Raw genomic sequence first — 19,002 nt, 5'->3', positions numbered from 1 at the left:
GCCAGGTACAGGCTGGGTACTGGCTGGGTACAGGCTGGGTACAGGCTGGGTACAGGCTGGGTACAGGCTAGGTATAGGCTGGGTAGAGGCTGGGTACTGGCTGGGTAGAGGCTGGGTACAGGCTGGGTACAGGCTGGGTAGAGGCTGGGTAGAGGCCAGGTACAGGCTGGGTACAGGCTGGGTACAGGCTAGGTATAGGCTGGGTACAGGCTGGGTAGAGGCCAGGTACAGGCTGGGTACTGGCTGGGTACAGGCTGGGTACAGGCTGGGTACAGGCTGGGTACTGGCTGGGTAGAGGCTGGGTAGAGGCTGGGTACTGGCTGGGTACTGGCTGGGTACAGGCTGGGTAGAGGCCAGGTACAGGCTGGGTACTGGCTGGGTACAGGCTGGGTACTGGCTGGGTAGAGGCTGGGTAGAGGCTGGGTAGAGGCTGGGTACAGGCTGGGTAGAGGCTGGGTAGAGGCTGGGTACTGGCTGGGTACTGGCTGGGTACAGGCTGGGTACAGGCTGGGTACAGGCTGGGTAGAGGCTGGGTAGAGGCTGGGTAGAGGCTGGGTACAGGCTGGGTACAGGCTGGGTAGAGGCTGGGTAGAGGCTAGGTAGAGGCTGGGTACAGGCTGGGTACAGGCTAGGTATAGGCTGGGTACAGGCTGGGTACAGGCTGGGTACAGGCTGGGTAGAGGCTGGGTATAGGCTGGGTACAGGCTGGGTACAGGCTAGGTATAGGCTGGGTACAGGCTGGGTACAGGCTAGGTATAGGCTGGGTACAGGCTGGGTACAGGCTAGGTATAGGCTGGGTATAGGCTGGGTACAGGCTGGGTACAGACTGGGTAGAGGCTGGGTAGAGGCTGGGTACAGGCTGGGTATAGGCTGGGTACAGGCTGGGTACTGTATAATTATTTTACATTATGTCTGCACTGAGAGAAAGTTGAGTGGAGTATGATTCCTTGAGTTGAGTATGATTCCTTGAGTTGAGTTGAGTATGATTCCTTGAGTTTATTTGAGTATGATTCCTTGAGTGTAGGTGAGTATGATTCCTTGAGTTGAGTATGATTCCTTGAGTTGAGTATGATTCCTTGAGTTGAGTTGAGTATGATTCCTTGAGTTGAGTTGAGTATGATTCCTTGAGTTAGTTGAGTATGATTCCTTGAGTTGAGTTGGTATGATTCCTTGCAGTTGAGTTGAGTATGATTCCTTGAGTTGAGTTGAGTATGATTCCTTGAGTTGAGTATGATTCCTTGAGTTGAGTTGAGTATGATTCCTTGAGTTGAGTTGAGTATGATTCCTTGAGTTGAGTTGAGTATGATTCCTTGAGTTGAGTTGAGTATGATTCCTTGAGTTGAGTTGAGTATGATTCCTTGAGTTGAGTTGAGCATGATTCCTTGAGCTGAGTTTAGTTGAGTATGATTCCTTGAGCTGAGTTTAGTTGAGTATGATTCCTTGAGTTGAGTTGAGTATGATTCCTTGAGTTGAGTATGATTCCTTGAGTTGAGTTGAGTATGATCCCCTGAGTTGAGTTGAGTATGATTCCTTGAGTTGAGTTGAGTATGATTCCTTGAGTTGAGTTGAGTATGATTCCTTGAGTTGAGTTGAGTATGATTCCTTGAGTTTAATTGAGTATGATTCCTTGAGCTGAGTTTATTTGAGTATGATCCCTTGAGTTTATTTGAGTATGATTCCTTGAGTGTAGGTGAGTAAGATTCCTTGAGTTGAGTATGATTCCTTGAGTGTAGGTGAGTATGATTCCTTGAGTTGAGTATGATTCCTTGAGTTGAGTTGAGTATGATTCCTTGAGTTGAGTTGAGTATGATTCCTTGAGTTGAGTATGATCCCTTGAGTTGAGTTGAGTATGATTCCTTGAGTTGAGTTGAGTTGAGTATGATTCCTTGAGTTGAGTTGAGTATGATTCCTTGAGTTGAGTTGAGTATGATTCCTTGAGTTGAGTATGATTCCTTGAGTTGAGTTGAGTATGATTCCTTGCATTATGCAGAAGAACGGGGATGGGGATATGTTTCACTGCGGTACCAGTGTGGCAGACCTGGGTTCAAATCATATCTGAAAAGAATTTCAAATACTTTATCTGTGCTTGATTGAGCTCACCTTAATCTTAATAGACAAATGGAATAGTCCCAAAACTGCAAACTCCGCCCATCTGGCACTCCAGGCAGGCTATAGAAAACACTCAAAGTATTTGAATGATTTCATGGTGGTAGCAAATGGGATTCCATGCTGCAGATATCGGGTGGAGTTGGCTTTCAGGCAGAAAGCCACACCAGCAGTTTAGTCTCTCTAGTCCCTGTTGGTGTGTAGCCTAGCTTAGCCTGGTGGTCCAGTCTTTGTGCTGTCTATAAGAGTTAACAAGTCAGCACAAACAGATCAGGGACCAGGCTATGGTAGTCAATTCTGTTTGTGCTTTAGGTAGCTCCTCTCCGTCTTCGTTTGTTCAACATCATGACAAACATCAACAGAGACAGAGGAGTTACAGCACCCAGAGTAGAGGACAGTAGAGGACAGTACAGTAGAGGACAGTAGAGTAGAGGACAGTAGAGTAGAGGACAGTAGAGTAGAGGACAGAAGAGGACAGGACAGTACAGTACAGGACAGGACAGTAGAGGACAGTAGAGGACAGTAGAGGACAGTACAGTAGAGGACAGTAGAGGACAGTACAGTAGAGGACAGGACAGTAGACAGGACAGGACAGTAGAGGACAGTAGAGGACAGGACAGTATAGGACAGAACAGTAGAGGACAGAACAGTAGAGGACAGAACAGTAGAGGACAGAACAGTAGAGGACAGTAGAGGACAGTACAGTACAGTACAGGACAGTAGAGGACAGGACAGTAGAGGACAGTAGAGTAGAGGACAGAAGAGGACAGGACAGTACAGGACAGGACAGTAGAGGACAGTAGAGGACAGTAGAGGACAGTACAGTAGAGGACAGTAGAGGACAGAACAGTAGAGGACAGGACAGTAGAGGACAGGACAGGACAGGAGAGGACAGTAGAGGACAGTAAAGGACAGGACAGTATAGGACAGAACAGTAGAGGACAGAACAGTAGAGGACAGTAGAGGACAGTACAGTAGAGGACAGTAGAGGACAGGACAGTAGAGGACAGGACAGTAGAGGACAGTACAGTAGAGGACAGTACAGTAGAGTACAGTAGAGGACAGTAGATGACAGTACAGTAGAGGACAGTACAGTAGAGGACAGTACAGTAGAGGAGAGAACAGTAGATGACAGTACAGGACAGTAGAGGACAGTACAGTAGAGGACAGTACAGTACAGTAGAGGACAGTACAGTAGAGGACAGTACAGTAGAGGACAGTACAGTAGAGGACAGTACAGTAGAGGACAGTACAGTAGAGGACAGTAGAGGACAGTACAGGACAGGAGAGGACAGTAGAGGACAGTACAATAGAGGACAGTACAGTAGAGGACAGTAGAGGACAGTAGAGAACAGTACAGTAGAGGACAGGACAGTAGAGGACAGTAGAGGACAGTACAGTAGAGGACAGTAGAGGACAGTAGAGGACAGTACAGTAGAGGACAGTAGAGGTCAGGACAGTAGAGGACAGTAGAGGACAGTACAGTAGAGGACAGTAGAGGACAGTACAGTAGAGGACAGTACAGTAGAGGACAGTAGAGGACAGTACAGTAGAGGACAGTACAGGACAGTACAGTACAGTAGAGGACAATACAGTAGAGGACAGTACAGTAGAGGACAGTACAGTAGAGGACAGTACAGTAGAGGACAGTACAGTAGAGGACAGGACAGTAGAGGACAGTACAGGACAGTACAGTTGAGGACAGTACAGGACAGTACAGTTGAGGACAGTACAGTAGAGGACAGTAGAGTACAGTAGAGGACAGTACAGTAGAGGACAGTACAGTACAGTACAGTTGAGGACAGTACAGTAGAGGACAGTACAGTAGAGGACAGTAGAGGAGAGTACAGTAGAGGAGAGTACAGTAGAGGACAGTACAGTAGAGGACAGTACAGTAGAGGACAGTACAGTAGAGGAGAGAACCGTAGAGAACAGTAGAGGACAGTAGAGGACAGTAGAGGACAGTAGAGGACAGTAGAGGACAGTACAGTACAGTAGAGGACAGTACAGTAGAGGACCGTAGAGGACAGTACAGTAGAGGACAGTACAGTAGAGGACAGTACAGTACAGTAGAGGACAGTACAGTAGAGGACAGTACAGTAGAGGACAGTAGAGGACAGTACAGTAGAGGACAGTACAGTAGAGGACAGTAGAGGACAGTACAGTAGAGGACAGTACAGTAGAGGACAGTACAGTACAGTAGAGGACAGTACAGTAGAGGACAGTACAGTAGAGGACAGTAGAGGACAGTACAGTAGAGGACAGTACAGTAGAGGACAGTAGAGGACAGTACAGTAGAGGACAGTAGAGGACAGTAGAGGACAGAACAGTAGAGGACAGGACAGTAGAGGACAGGACAGGACAGGAGAGGACAGTAGAGGACAGTAAAGGACAGGACAGTATAGGACAGAACAGTAGAGGACAGAACAGTAGAGGACAGTAGAGGACAGTACAGTAGAGGACAGTAGAGGACAGGACAGTAGAGGACAGGACAGTAGAGGACAGGACAGTAGAGGACAGTACAGTAGAGGACAGTACAGTAGAGTACAGTAGAGGACAGTAGATGACAGTACAGTAGAGGACAGTACAGTAGAGGACAGTACAGTAGACTCTCTTTAAGGAGAGAACAGTAGATGACAGTACAGGACAGTACAGTATAGGACAGTAGAGGACAGTACAGTAGAGGACAGTACAGTAGAGGACAGTACAGTACAGTAGAGGACAGTACAGTAGAGGACAGTACAGTAGAGGACAGTACAGTAGAGGACAGTACAGTAGAGTACAGTAGAGGACAGTAGATGACAGTACAGTAGAGGACAGTACAGTAGAGGACAGTACAGTAGAGGAGAGAACAGTAGATGACAGTACAGGACAGTACAGTATAGGACAGTAGAGGACAGTACAGTAGAGGACAGTACAGTAGAGGACAGTACAGTACAGTAGAGGACAGTACAGGACAGGAGAGGACAGTAGAGGACAGTACAATAGAGGACAGTACAGTAGAGGACAGTAGAGGACAGTAGAGAACAGTACAGTAGAGGACAGGACAGTAGAGGACAGTAGAGGACAGTACAGTAGAGGACAGTAGAGGACAGTAGAGGACAGTACAGTAGAGGACAGTAGAGGTCAGGACAGTAGAGGACAGTAGAGGACAGTACAGTAGAGGACAGTAGAGGACAGTACAGTAGAGGACAGTACAGTAGAGGACAGTAGAGGACAGTACAGTAGAGGACAGTACAGGACAGTACAGTAGAGGACAGTACAGTAGAGGACAGTAGAGGACAATACAGTAGAGGACAGTACAGTAGAGGACAGTACAGTAGAGGACAGTACAGTAGAGGACAGTACAGTACAGGACAGTACAGTTGAGGACAGTACAGGACAGTACAGTTGAGGACAGTACAGTAGAGGACAGTAGAGTACAGTAGAGGACAGTACAGTAGAGGACAGTACAGTAGAGGACAGTACAGTAGAGGACAGTACAGTACAGTACAGTTGAGGACAGTACAGTAGAGGACAGTAGAGTACAGTAGAGGACAGTAGAGGAGAGTACAGTAGAGGAGAGTACAGTAGAGGACAGTACAGTAGAGGACAGTACAGTAGAGGAGAGAACCGTAGAGGACAGTAGAGGACAGTAGAGGACAGTACAGTAGAGGACAGTAGAGGACAGTACAGTAGAGGACAGTACAGTAGAGGACAGTACAGTACAGTAGAGGACAGTACAGTAGAGGACAGTACAGTAGAGGACAGTACAGTAGAGGACAGTAGAGGACAGTACAGTAGAGGACAGTAGAGGACAGTAGAGGACAGTACAGTAGAGGACAGTAGAGGACAGTAGAGGATAGTACAATAGAGGACAGTACAGTAGAGGACAGTAGAGGACAGTACAGTAGAGGACAGTAGAGGACAGTACAGTAGAGGACAGTACAGTAATTTTGCACGCCCAATTTTTCAGTTTTTGATTTATTAAAAAAGTTTGAAATATCCAATAAATGTCGTTCCACTTCATGATTGTGTCCCACTTGTTGTTGATTCTTCACAAAAAAATACAGTTTTATATCTTTATGTTTGAAGCCTGAAATGTGGCAAAAGGTCGCAAAGTTCAAGGGGGCCGAATACTTTCGCAAGGCACTGTAGGTAGCCTGTTTTCAATTGTGTTTTGTTGGTGGTTATTTTCAGTCTTTGTGTGTCTGCACCAGATAGAACTGTTTCGGGTTTCACTTTGTTGTTTTGTTATTCTGTCGTGTTCAGTTCGATTAAAAAAAGATGAACACTTACCACGCTGCGCTTTGGTCCGATCCTTCTTCCACCTCCGAATGCCATGACAGAAATAAATACAAGCTGAAATAAATCATTCTCTCTTCTATTATTCTGACATTTCACATTCTTAAAATAAAGTGGTGATCCTAACTAACCTAAAACAGGGAATTTTTACTCTGATTAAATGTCAGGAAGTGTGAAAAACTTAGTTTAAATTTATTTAACTGTATTTAATGTATGACTTCAGCTGCAGATAACAAACAAACAGGTAGTAGCAGCAGTGTACAAAAGGGAGGTGGGTGGGTCAATGCAAATTGTACGGTCCTGGATGTCAGGAAGCTTGGCCCCAGTGATGTACTGGGCCGTTCGCACTATCTTCTGTAGCATCTTACGGTCAGAGGCCGAGCAGCTACCATACCAGGCGGTGATGCAACCGGTCAGGATGCTCTCGATGGTGCAGCTGTAGAACCTTTTAAGGATCTGGGGACCCATGCCAAACCTTTTCAGTCTCCTGATGGGGAAAAGATTTTGTCGCGCCCTCTTCACAACTGTCTTGGTATGTTTGGACCATGATAGTTTGTTGGGGATGTGGACACCAAGAAACTCTCGACCCGCTCCGCTACAGCCCCGTCGATGTTAATGGGGCCCTGTTCGGCCCGCCTTTTTCCTGTGGTCCATGATCAGCTCCTTTGTCTTGCTCACATTGAGGGAGGGGTTGTTGTCCTGGCACCACACTGCCATGTCTCTGACCCCATCCCTATAGGCTGTCTCATTGTTGTCGGTGATCAGGCCTACCACTGTTGTGGCGTCAGCAAACTTAATGATGGTGTTGGAGTCGTTTGGCTACGCAGTTGTGTGTGAACAGGGAATACAGGAAGGGACTAAGTACACACCCCTGAGGGGCCCCAGTGTTAAGGATCAGCGTGGCAGACGTGTTGTTGCCTACTCTTGCCACCTGGGGGGCGACCCGTCAGGAAGTCCAGGATCCAGTTGCAGAGGGAGGTGTTTAGTCTCAGGGTCCTTAGCTTAGTGATGAGCTTCGTGGACACTATGGTGTTGAACGCTGAGCTGTAGTCAATGAGCAGCATTATCACATATGTGTTCCTTTTGTCCAGGTGGGAAAGGGCAGTGTGGAGTGCGATTGAGATTGCCTCATCTGTGGATCTGTTGGGGCGGTATGCGAATTGGAGTGGGTCTAGGGTGTCCTGGAGGATGCTGTTGATGTGAGCCATGACCAACCTTTCAAAGCACTTCATGGCTACTGATGTGAGTGCCATGGGGGTGTTATCATTTAGGCAGCTTACCTTCGCTACCTTGGGCACAGGGACTATGGTGGTCTGCTTGAAACATGTAGGTATTACAGACTCGGTCAGGGAGAGGTTGAAAATGTCAGTGAAGACACTTGACAGTTGGTCCGCGCATGCTTTGAGTACACGTCCTGGTAATCCGTCTGGCCCCGCCGCTTTGTGAATGTTGACCTGTTTCAAGGTTTTGTTCACATCGGCTACCGAGAGCGTTATCACACAGTCATCCAGAACAGCTCTCAGTGTTGCTTGCCCCGAAGTGAGTATAAAAGGCATTTAGCTCGTCTGGTAGGCTTGCGGCGCTGGGCAGCTCGCGTCTGGGTTTCCCTTTGTAGTCCGTAATAGTTTTCAAGCCCTGCCGCATTCGATGAGCGTCAGAGACGGTGTGGTAGGATTCAATCTTAATCCTATATTGATGCTTTGCTTGTTTGATGGTTCGCCTGAGGGCATAGAGGGATTTCTTATAAGCGTCCGGATTAGTCTCCCGCTCCTTGAAAGCGGCAGCTCTAGTCTCTAGCTCGATGCGGATGTTGCCTGTAATCCATGGCTTCTGGTTGGGATATGTACGTACGGTCACTGTGGAGACGACGTCATCGATGCACTTATTGATGAATCCGATGACTGAGTAATAGTCCTATCAGTCAATAACAGGATACTGCACCTTAGGCTGCTGCCCTATATACATTGACTTGAAATCACTGGCCACTTTAATAAATGGAACACGAGTCACTTTAATAATGTTTACATACATATATTACTAATCTCATATGAATTTACTGTATTTTACACTATTCTACTGTATCTTTGTCTATGCCGCTCTGACATTGCTCGTCCATAAATGTATATATTCTCAATTACATTCCTTTACTTAGATTTGTGTGTATTAGGTATATGTTGTGAAATTGTTAGATATTACTGCACTGTCGAAACACAAGCATTTCGTTACACCCGCAATAACATCTGCAAAACACGTGTATGTGACCAATAAAAATTGATTTGATTTACGTCCGGGAAATCAGTTCTATATGAACATCATATTTCAGTGTGACTGTATTGGGGGGGGAGGGTGCCCCCCAGTCTATTGTAAATCAAGCAACATTAGGGATTTACAGTCTGTTTGTGTTGTGGATAATACATCTGTCCCAGTCACACATATTTCACAACACAGTTAAGGAGCGTTCCTGAGTTCATTATAATAAAGTTATGACAGTTATGACTGTGTGTACTAGTAAATAGCAGGTCATCTCTGTACTGTCAAGTACTACCATTTCTTCTTGTTCGTCTCAGGTTACAGTCAGACCCTCTCCCAGACCTCCACCTCTCCTATGGAGGAACCCAGACGGGGAAATCACACCTCTCCCTTCAAGGATGCGGTGGAGAGGCAGCTATGGGAGATGGAGAGAGAGTCCAGCGGCCTCCCCCTGGAGGCTGGCTACGGCCAGAACCAGAGCCTGCCTACCACCACCTCCAACAACACCACATCCAACACCACCACCTCCAACACCACCACCACCCCCACCTCCAACACCCCCACCACCCCTGCTGCTGACCCTCTGGTTCCTGTAGACTCAACCACCTTAGACCCACAATATGTCCCAGTGTACGGGGGTTCACAATCAACTCCTGAAGACACAGTTGAGGTAGAGGTAGCAGATGAGGAGGAGGAGGAGGAGGAGGAAGAGGAGGAAGAGGAGAGGGAGAGTTCCACCCCTGAGCCTGATGCCTCTACCTCCAGACCAACCCTCCCAGAGGTGGGTGTCTTCCCCAGCCTTGGGCCTCTCCAGTCAGACAACACCCATACAGAAGACCAGGAGGAGGTGGTGGAAGAGGAAGAAGAGGCAGTGGTCCAAGGAAGACCAAGGAGTGACTCGGGAAGAGCAGGGAGAGGAGGGGACATCTCTCCCCTGACCACAGCCCCCTTGGCGTCTCTGGCGCCCACGGTCGACGTCACGGAGGATTCAGCGGTCCGTCTGGAGGACGAGGAGATGTTCGCTGGGAAGGAGATCCAGGAGAAGGAGAGGAGGCAGGAGGAGGAAAAGAAGCATGATGAGGAGGAGCAGGAGATCAGGCATGGAGGAACAGAGCTGTTAACAGAGGCGGAGGTCCTCCGTGGTGCACACTTCTCACAGGAGATACAGCAGGTTCAGTAGTATGTCTAATCTATAATGTAGTAGAGGAGGTGGTTCAGTAGTGTGTCTAATCTATAATGTAGTAGAGGAGGTGGTTCAGTAGTGTGTCTAATCTATAATGTAGTAGAGGAGGTGGTTCAGTAGTGTGTCTAATCTATAATGTAGTAGAGGAGGTGGTTCAGTAGTGTGTCTAATCTATAATGTAGTAGAGGAGGTGGTTCAGTAGTGTGTCTAATCTATAATGTAGTAGAGGAGGTGGTTCAGTAGTGTGTCTAATCTATAATGTAGCGGAGGAGGTGGTTCAGTAGTGTGTCTAATCTATAATGTAGCGGAGGAGGTGGTTCAGTAGTATGTCTAATCTATAAGGAGGTGGTTCAGTAGTGTGTCTAATCTATAAGGAGGTGGTTCAGTAGTGTGTCTAATCTATAATGTGGTGGTTCAGTAGTGTGTCTAATCTATAATGTGGTGGTTCAGTAGTGTGTCTAATCTATAATGTGGTGGTTCAGTAGTGTGTCTAATCTATAATGTGTGGAGGAGGTGGTTCAGTAGTGTGTCTAATCTATAATGTAGCGGAGGAGGTGGTTCAGTAGTGTGTCTAATCTATAATGTGGAGGAGGTGGTTCAGTAGTGTGTCTAATCTATAATGTAGTAGAGGAGGTGGTTCAGTAGTGTGTCTAATCTATAATGTAGTGGAGGAGGTGGTTCAGTAGTATGTCTAATCTATAATGTAGTGGAGGAGGTGGTTCAGTAGTGTGTCTAATCTATAATGTAGTAGAGGAGGTGGTTCAGTAGTATGTCTAATCTATAATGTAGTAGAGGAGGTGGTTCAGTAGTGTGTCTAATCTATAATGTAGTAGGAGGTGGTTCAGTAGTGTGTCTAATCTATAATGTAGGTGGTTCAGTGGTAATCTATAATGTAGCGGAGGAGTCAGTGTGTCTAATCTATAAATGTAGAGGAGGTGGTTCAGTAGTGTGTCTAATCTATAATGTGGTGGTTCAGTAGTGTTCTAATCTATAATGTGGTGGTTCAGTAGTGTGTCTAATCTATAATGTAGTGGTTCAGTAGTGTGTCTAATCTATAATGTAGAGGAGGAGGTGGTTCAGTAGTATGTCTAATCTATAATGTAGTGGTTCAGTAGTGTGTCTAATCTATAATGTAGTAGAGGAGGTGGTTCAGTAGTGTGTCTAATCTATAATGTAGTGGTTCAGTAGTGTGTCTAATCTATAATGTGGTGGTTCAGTAGTATGTCTAATCTATAATGTAGTGGTTCAGTAGTGTGTCTAATCTATAATGTAGTAGAGGAGGTGGTTCAGTAGTGTGTCTAATCTATAATGTAGCGGAGGAGGTGGTTCAGTAGTATGTCTAATCTATAATGTAGTAGAGGAGGTGGTTCAGTAGTGTGTCTAATCTATAATGTAGTAGAGGTGGTGGTTCAGTAGTGTGTCTAATCTATAATGTAGCGGAGGAGGTGGTTCAGTAGTATGTCTAATCTATAATGTAGTAGAGGAGGTGGTTCAGTAGTGTGTCTAATCTATAATGTAGCGGAGGAGGTGGTTCAGTAGTGTGTCTAATCTATAATGTAGTAGAGGAGGTGGTTCAGTAGTGTGTCTAATCTATAATGTAGTGGAGGAGGTGGTTCAGTAGTGTGTCTAATCTATAATGTAGTAGAGGTGGTTCAGTAGTGTGTCTAATCTATAATGTAGTAGAGGAGGTGGTTCAGTAGTGTGTCTAATCTATAATGTAGTGGAGGAGGTGGTTCAGTAGTGTGTCTAATCTATAATGTAGTAGAGGTGGTGGTTCAGTAGTGTGTCTAATCTATAATGTAGTAGAGGAGGTGGTTCAGTAGTATGTCTAATCTATAATGTAGTAGAGGAGGTGGTTCAGTAGTGTGTCTAATCTATAATGTAGTAGAGGAGGTGGTTCAGTAGTGTGTCTAATCTATAATGTAGTAGAGGAGGTGGTTCAGTAGTGTGTCTAATCTATAATGTAGTGGAGGAGGTGGTTCAGTAGTGTGTCTAATCTATAATGTAGTGGAGGAGGTGGTTCAGTAGTGTGTCTAATCTATAATGTAGTAGAGGAGGTGGTTCAGTAGTGTGTCTAATCTATAATGTAGTGGAGGAGGTGGTTCAGTAGTGTGTCTAATCTATAATGTAGTAGAGGAGGTGGTTCAGTAGTGTGTCTAATCTATAATGTAGTAGAGGAGGTGGTTCAGTAGTGTGTCTAATCTATAATGTAGTAGAGGAGGTGGTTCAGTAGTATGTCTAATCTATAATGTAGTAGAGGAGGTGGTTCAGTAGTATGTCTAATCTATAATGTCTATAATGCGGAGGAGGTGGTTCAGTAGTGTGTCTAATCTATAATGTAGTAGAGGAGGTGGTTCAGTAGTATGTCTAATCTATAATGTAGTGGAGGAGGTGGTTCAGTAGTGTGTCTAATCTATAATGTAGTAGAGGAGGTGGTTCAGTAGTGTGTATAATCTATAATGTAGTGGAGGAGGTGGTTCAGTAGTGTGTCTAATCTATAATGTAGTGGAGGTGGTTCAGTAGTGTGTCTAATCTATAATGTAGTAGAGGTGGTGGTTCAGTAGTATGTCTAATCTATAATGTAGTGGAGGAGGTGGTTCAGTAGTGTGTCTAATCTATAATGTAGTGGAGGAGGTGGTTCAGTAGTGTGTCTAATCTATAATGTAAGTAGAGGAGGTGGTTCAGTAGTGTGTCTAATCTATAATGTAGTAGAGGAGGTGGTTCAGTAGTGTGTCTAATCTATAATGTAGTAGAGGAGGTGGTTCAGTAGTGTGTCTAATCTATAATGTAGTAGAGGAGGTGGTTCAGTAGTGTGTCTAATCTATAATGTAGTAGAGGAGGTGGTTCAGTAGTGTGTCTAATCTATAATGGAGTAGAGGAGGTGGTTCAGTAGTGTGTCTAATCTATAATGTATCTGAGGTGGTTCAGTAGTGTGTCTAATCTATAATGTAGAGGAGGAGGTGGTTCAGTAGTATGTCTAATCTATAATGTAGTGGTTCAGTAGTGTGTCTAATCTATAATGTAGTAGAGGAGGTGGTTCAGTAGTGTGTCTAATCTATAATGTAGTGGTTCAGTAGTGTGTCTAATCTATAATGTAGAGGAGGAGGTGGTTCAGTAGTGTGTCTAATCTATAATGTAGTGGAGGAGGTGGTTCAGTAGAATGTCTAATCTATAATGTAGTCGGAGGAGGTGGTTCAGTAGTGTGTCTAATCTATAATGTAGTAGAGGAGGTGGTTCAGTAGTGTGTCTAATCTATAATGTAGAGGAGGTGGTTCAGTAGTGTGTCTAATCTATAATGTAGTAGAGGAGGTGGTTCAGTAGTGTGTCTAATCTATAATGTAGCGGAGGAGGTGGTTCAGTAGTGTGTCTAATCTATAATGTAGCGGAGTAGGTGGTTCAGTTTTATGTCTAATCTATAATGTAGCGTATGTCTAATCCATAATGTAGCGGAGGAGGTGGTTCAGTAGTGTGTCTAATCTATAATGTAGTAGAGGAGGTGGTTCAGTAGTGTGTCTAATCTATAATGTAGTGGAGGAGGTGGTTCAGTAGTGTGTCTAATCTATAATGTAGTAGAGGAGGTGGTTCAGTAGTGTGTCTAATCTATAATGTAGTAGAGGAGGTGGTTCAGTAGTGTGTCTAATCTATAATGTAGCGGAGGAGGTGGTTCAGTAGTGTGTCTAATCTATAATGTAGCGGAGGAGGTGGTTCAGTAGTGTGTCTAATCTATAATGTAGCGGAGGAGGTGGTTCAGTAGTGTGTCTAATCTATAATGTAGCGGAGGAGGTGGTTCAGTAGTGTGTCTAATCTATAATGTAGTGGAGGAGGTGGTTCAGTAGTGTGTCTAATCTATAATGTAGTAGAGGAGGTGGTTCAGTAGTGTGTCTAATCTATAATGTAGAGGAGGTGGTTCAGTAGTGTGTCTAATCTATAATGTAGAGGAGGTGGTTCAGTAGTGTGTCTAATCTATAATGTAGTAGAGGAGGTGGTTCAGTAGTGTGTCTAATCTATAATGTAGTAGAGGAGGTGGTTCAGTAGTGTGTCTAATCTATAATGTAGTAGAGGAGGTGGTTCAGTAGTGTGTCTAATCTATAATGTAGTAGAGGAGGTGGTTCAGTAGTGTGTCTAATCTATAATGTAGTAGAGGAGGTGGTTCAGTAGTGTGTCTAATCTATAATGTAGTGGAGGAGGTGGTTCAGTAGTGTGTCTAATCTATAATGTAGTAGAGGAGGTGGTTCAGTAGTGTGTCTAATCTATAATGTAGTAGAGGAGGTGGTTCAGTAGTGTGTCTAATCTATAATGTAGTAGAGGAGGTGGTTCAGTAGTGTGTCTAATCTATAATGTAGTAGAGGAGGTGGTTCAGTAGTATGTCTAATCTATAATGTAGTAGAGGAGGTGGTTCAGTAGTGTGTCTAATCTATAATGTAGTAGAGGAGGTGGTTCAGTAGTGTGTCTAATCTATAATGTAGTAGAGGAGGTGGTTCAGTAGTGTGTCTAATCTATAATGTAGTAGAGGAGGTGGTTCAGTAGTGTGTCTAATCTATAATGTAGCGGAGGAGGTGGTTCAGTAGTGTGTCTAATCTATAATGTAGTGGAGGAGGTGGTTCAGTAGTGTGTCTAATCTATAATGTAGTGGAGGAGGTGGTTCAGTAGTGTGTCTAATCTATAATGTAGTAGAGGAGGTGGTTCAGTAGTATGTCTAATCTATAATGTGGTGGTTCAGTAGTGTGTCTAATCTATAATGTAGTAGAGGAGGTGGTTCAGTAGTGTGTCTAATCTATAATGTAGTGGAGGAGGTGGTTCAGTAGTGTGTCTAATCTATAATGTAGTGGAGGAGGTGGTTCAGTAGTGTGTCTAATCTATAATGTAGTAGAGGAGGTGGTTCAGTAGTATGTCTAATCTATAATGTGGTTGTTCAGTAGTGTGTCTAATCTATAATGTAGAGGAGGTGGTTCAGTAGTGTGTCTAATCTATAATGTAGAGGAGGTGGTTCAGTAGTGTGTCTAATCTATAATGTAGTAGAGGAGGTGGTTCAGTAGTGTGTCTAATCTATAATGTAGTAGAGGAGGTGGTTCAGTAGTGTGTCTAATCTATAATGTAGTAGAGGAGGTGGTTCAGTAGTGTGTCTAATCTATAATGTAGTAGAGGAGGTGGTTCAGTAGTGTGTCTAATCTATAATGTAGTAGAGGAGGTGGTTCAGTAGTGTGTCTAATCTATAATGTAGTAGAGGAGGTGGTTCAGTAGTGTGTCTAATCTATAATGTAGTAGAGGAGGTGGTTCAGTAGTGTGTCTAATCTATAATGTAGTAGAGGAGGTGGTTCAGTAGTGTGTCTAATCTATAATGTAGTAGAGGAGGTGGTTCAGTAGTGTGTCTAATCTATAATGTGGTGGTTCAGTAGTATGTCTAATCTATAATGTAGTAGAGGAGGTGGTTCAGTAGTGTGTCTAATCTATAATGTAGTAGAGGAGGTGATTCAGTAGTGTGTCTAATCTATAATGTAGTAGAGGAGGTGGTTCAGTAGTATGTCTAATCTATAATGTAGTAGAGGAGGTGGTTCAGTAGTGTGTCTAATCTATAATGTAGCGGAGGAGGTGGTTCAGTAGTGTGTCTAATCTATAATGTAGTAGAGGTGTTGATTCAGTAGTGTGTCTAATCTATAATGTAGTGGAGGAGGTGGTTCAGTAGTGTGTCTAATCTATAATGTAGTAGAGGAGGTGGTTCAGTAGTGTGTCTAATCTATAATGTAGCGGAGGAGGTGGTTCAGTAGTGTGTCTAATCTATAATGTAGTAGAGGTGTTGATTCAGTAGTGTGTCTAATCTATAATGTAGTGGAGGAGGTGGTTCAGTAGTGTGTCTAATCTATAATGTAGTGGAGGAGGTGGTTCAGTAGTATGTCTAATCTATAATGTAGTAGAGGAGGTGGTTCAGTAGTGTGTCTAATCTATAATGTAGTAGAGGAGGTGGTTCAGTAGTGTGTCTAATCTATAATGTAGTAGAGGAGGTGGTTCAGTAGTGTGTCTAATCTATAATGTAGTAGAGGAGGTTCAGTAGTGTGTCTAATCTATAATGTAGTAGAGGAGGTGATTCAGTAGTGTGTCTAATCTATAATGTAGTAGAGGAGGTGATTCAGTAGTGTGTCTAATCTATAATGTAGTGGAGGAGGTGGTTCAGTAGTATGTCTAATCTATAATGTAGCGGAGGAGGTGGTTCAGTAGTGTGTCTAATCTATAATGTAGCGGAGGAGGTGGTTCAGTAGTGTGTCTAATCTATAATGTAGTAGAGGAGGTGGTTCAGTAGAATGTCTAATCTATAATGTAGTAGAGGAGGTGGTTCAGTAGTGTGTCTAATCTATAATGTAGTAGAGGAGGTGGTTCAGTAGTGTGTCTAATTTATAGTGTAGTAGAGGAGGTGGTTCTGTAGTATGTCTAATCTATAATGTAGTAGGGGAGGTGGTTCAGTAGTGTGTCTAATCTATAATGTAGAGGAGGTGGTTCAGTAGTATGTCTAATCTATAATGTAGTAGAGGAGGTGGTTCAGTAGTGTGTCTAATCTATAATGTATCTGAGGAGGTGGTTCAGTAGTGTGTCTAATCTATAATGTAGCGGAGGAGGTGGTTCAGTAGTGTGTCTAATCTATAATGTAGTAGAGGTGGTGATTCAGTAGTGTGTCTAATCTATAATGTAGTGGAGGAGGTGGTTCAGTAGTGTGTTAATCTATAATGTATCGGAGGAGGTGGTTCAATAGTATGTCTAATCTATAATGTAGTGGAGGAGGTGGTTCAGTAGTATGTCTAATCTATAATGTATGTGAGGAGGTGGTTCAGTAGTATGTCTAATCTATAATGTAGTAGAGGAGGTGGTTCAGTAGTGTGTCTAATCTATAATGTAGTAGAGGAGGTGGTTCAGTAGTGTGTCTAATCTATAATGTAGTGGAGGTGGTTCAGTAGTGTGTCTAATCTATAATGTAGTAGAGGAGGTGGTTCAGTAGTGTGTCTAATCTATAATGTAGTAGAGGAGGTGGTTCAGTAGTGTGTCTAATCTATAATGTAGTAGAGGAGGTGGTTCAGTAGTGTGTCTAATCTAAAATGTAGTAGAGGAGGTGGTTCAGTAGTGTGTCTAATCTATAATGTATCTGAGGAGGTGGTTCAGTAGTGTGTCTAATCTATAATGTAGTAGAGGAGGTGGTTCAGTAGTGTGTCTAATCTATAATGTAGTAGAGGAGGTGGTTCAGTAGTGTGTCTAATCTATAATGTAGTAGAGGAGGTGGTTCAGTAGTGTGTCTAATCTATAATGTAGTAGAGGAGGTGGTTCAGTAGTGTGTCTAATCTATAATGTAGCGGAGGAGGTGGTTCAGTAGTGTGTCTAATCTATAATGTAGTAGAGGAGGTGGTTCAGTAGTGTGTCTAATCTATAATGTATCGGAGGAGGTGTTTCAATAGTATGTCTAATCTATAATGTAGTGGAGGATGTGGTTCAGTAGTATGTCTAATCTATAATGTATCTGAGGAGGTGGTTCAGTAGTGTGTCTAATCTATAATGTAGTAGAGGAGGTGGTTCAGTAGTGTGTCTAATCTATAATGTGGTGGTTCAGTAGTATGTCTAATCTATAATGTAGTAGAGGAGGTGGTTCAGTAGTAGTGTGTCTAATCTATAATGTAGTGGAGGAGGTGGTTCAGTAGTATGTCTAATCTATAATGTATCTGAGGAGGTGGTTCAGTAGTGTGTCTAATCTATAATGTAGTAGAGGAGGTTCAGTAGTGTGTCTAATCTATAATGTAGTAGAGGAGGTGGTTCAGTAGTGTGTCTAATCTATAATGTAGTAGAGGAGGTGGTTCAGTAGTGTGTCTAATCTATAATGTAGAGGAGCGGAGGAGGTGGTTCAGTAGTGTGTCTAATCTATAATGTAGTAGAGGAGGTGGTTCAGTAGTGTGTCTAATCTATAATGTAGTGGAGGAGGTGGTTCAGTAGTGTGTCTAATCTATAATGTAGTGGAGGTGGTTCAGTAGTGTGTCTAATCTATAATGTAGCGGAGGAGGTGGTTCAGTAGTGTGTCTAATCTATAATGTAGTAGAGGAGGTGGTTCAGTAGTGTGTCTAATCTATAATGTAGTAGAGGAGGTGGTTCAGTAGTGTGTCTAATCTATAATGTAGTAGAGGAGGTGGTTCAGTAGTGTGTCTAATCTATAATGTAGTGGAGGAGGTGGTTCAGTAGTGTGTCTAATCTATAATGTATCTGAGGAGGTGGTTCAGTAGTGTGTCTAATCTATAATGTAGTAGAGGAGGTGGTTCAATAGTGTGTCTAATCCATAATGTAGCGGAGGAGGTGGTTCAGTAGTGTGTCTAATCTATAATGTAGTAGAGGAGGTGATTCAGTAGTATGTCTAATCTATAATGTAGTAGAGGAGGTGGTTCTGTAGTATGTCTAATCTATAATGTAGTAGAGGAGGTGGTTCAGTAGTATGTCTAATCTATAATGTAGTAGAGGAGGTGGTTCAGTAGTGTGTCTAATCTATAATGTAGTAGAGGAGGTGGTTCAGTAGTGTGTCTAATCTATAATGTAGTAGAGGAGGTGGTTCAGTAGTGTGTCTAATCTATAATGTAGTAGAGGAGGTGGTTCAGTAGAATGTCTAATCTATAATGTAGTAGAGGAGGTGGTTCAGTAGTGTGTCTAATCTATAATGTAGTAGAGGAGGTGGTTCAGTAGTGTGTCTAATCTATAATGTAGTAGAGGAGGTGGTTCAGTAGTGTGTCTAATCTATAATGTAGTAGAGGAGGTGATTCAGTAGTATGTCTAATCTATAATGTAGTAGAGGAGGTGGTTCAGTAGTGTGTCTAATCTATAATGTAGTAGAGGAGGTGGTTCAGTAGTGTGTCTAATCTATAATGTATCTGAGGTGGTTCAGTAGTGTGTCTAATCTATAATGTAGTAGAGGAGGTGGTTCAGTAGTGTGTCTAATCTATAATGTAGTGGAGGAGGTGGTTCAGTAGTATGTCTAATCTATAATGTAGTAGAGGAGGTGGTTCAGTAGTGTGTCTAATCTATAATGTAGTAGAGGAGGTGGTTCAGTAGAGTGTCTAATCTATAATGTAGTAGAGGAGGTGGTTCAGTAGTGTGTCTAATCTATAATGTAGTAGAGGAGGTGGTTCAGTAGTGTGTCTAATCTATAATGTAGCGGAGGAGGT

General features: G+C 43.6%; 1 protein-coding gene across 1 annotated transcript in view; it reads left to right on the top strand.

Moving 5' to 3' along the window:
* LOC135528108 (podocalyxin-like protein 2) overlaps nucleotides 1-19,002 on the top strand; it is a 48,986-nt gene that overhangs the window by 19,026 nt on the left and 10,958 nt on the right. Inside the window, exon 4 of the mRNA XM_064956928.1 lies at nucleotides 8,958-9,811. Within this exon, the coding sequence (XP_064813000.1) occupies nucleotides 8,958-9,811 (854 nt within the window). The remainder of the gene's footprint in view (nucleotides 1-8,957; nucleotides 9,812-19,002) is intronic.

Source organism: Oncorhynchus masou, chromosome 5 (genome assembly GCF_036934945.1).
Source record: "Oncorhynchus masou masou isolate Uvic2021 chromosome 5, UVic_Omas_1.1, whole genome shotgun sequence".
NCBI lineage: Eukaryota > Metazoa > Chordata > Actinopteri > Salmoniformes > Salmonidae > Oncorhynchus > Oncorhynchus masou.
Note: the sequence above shows the minus strand (reverse complement) of the source record. Positions and strands in the feature narration are given on the sequence as shown.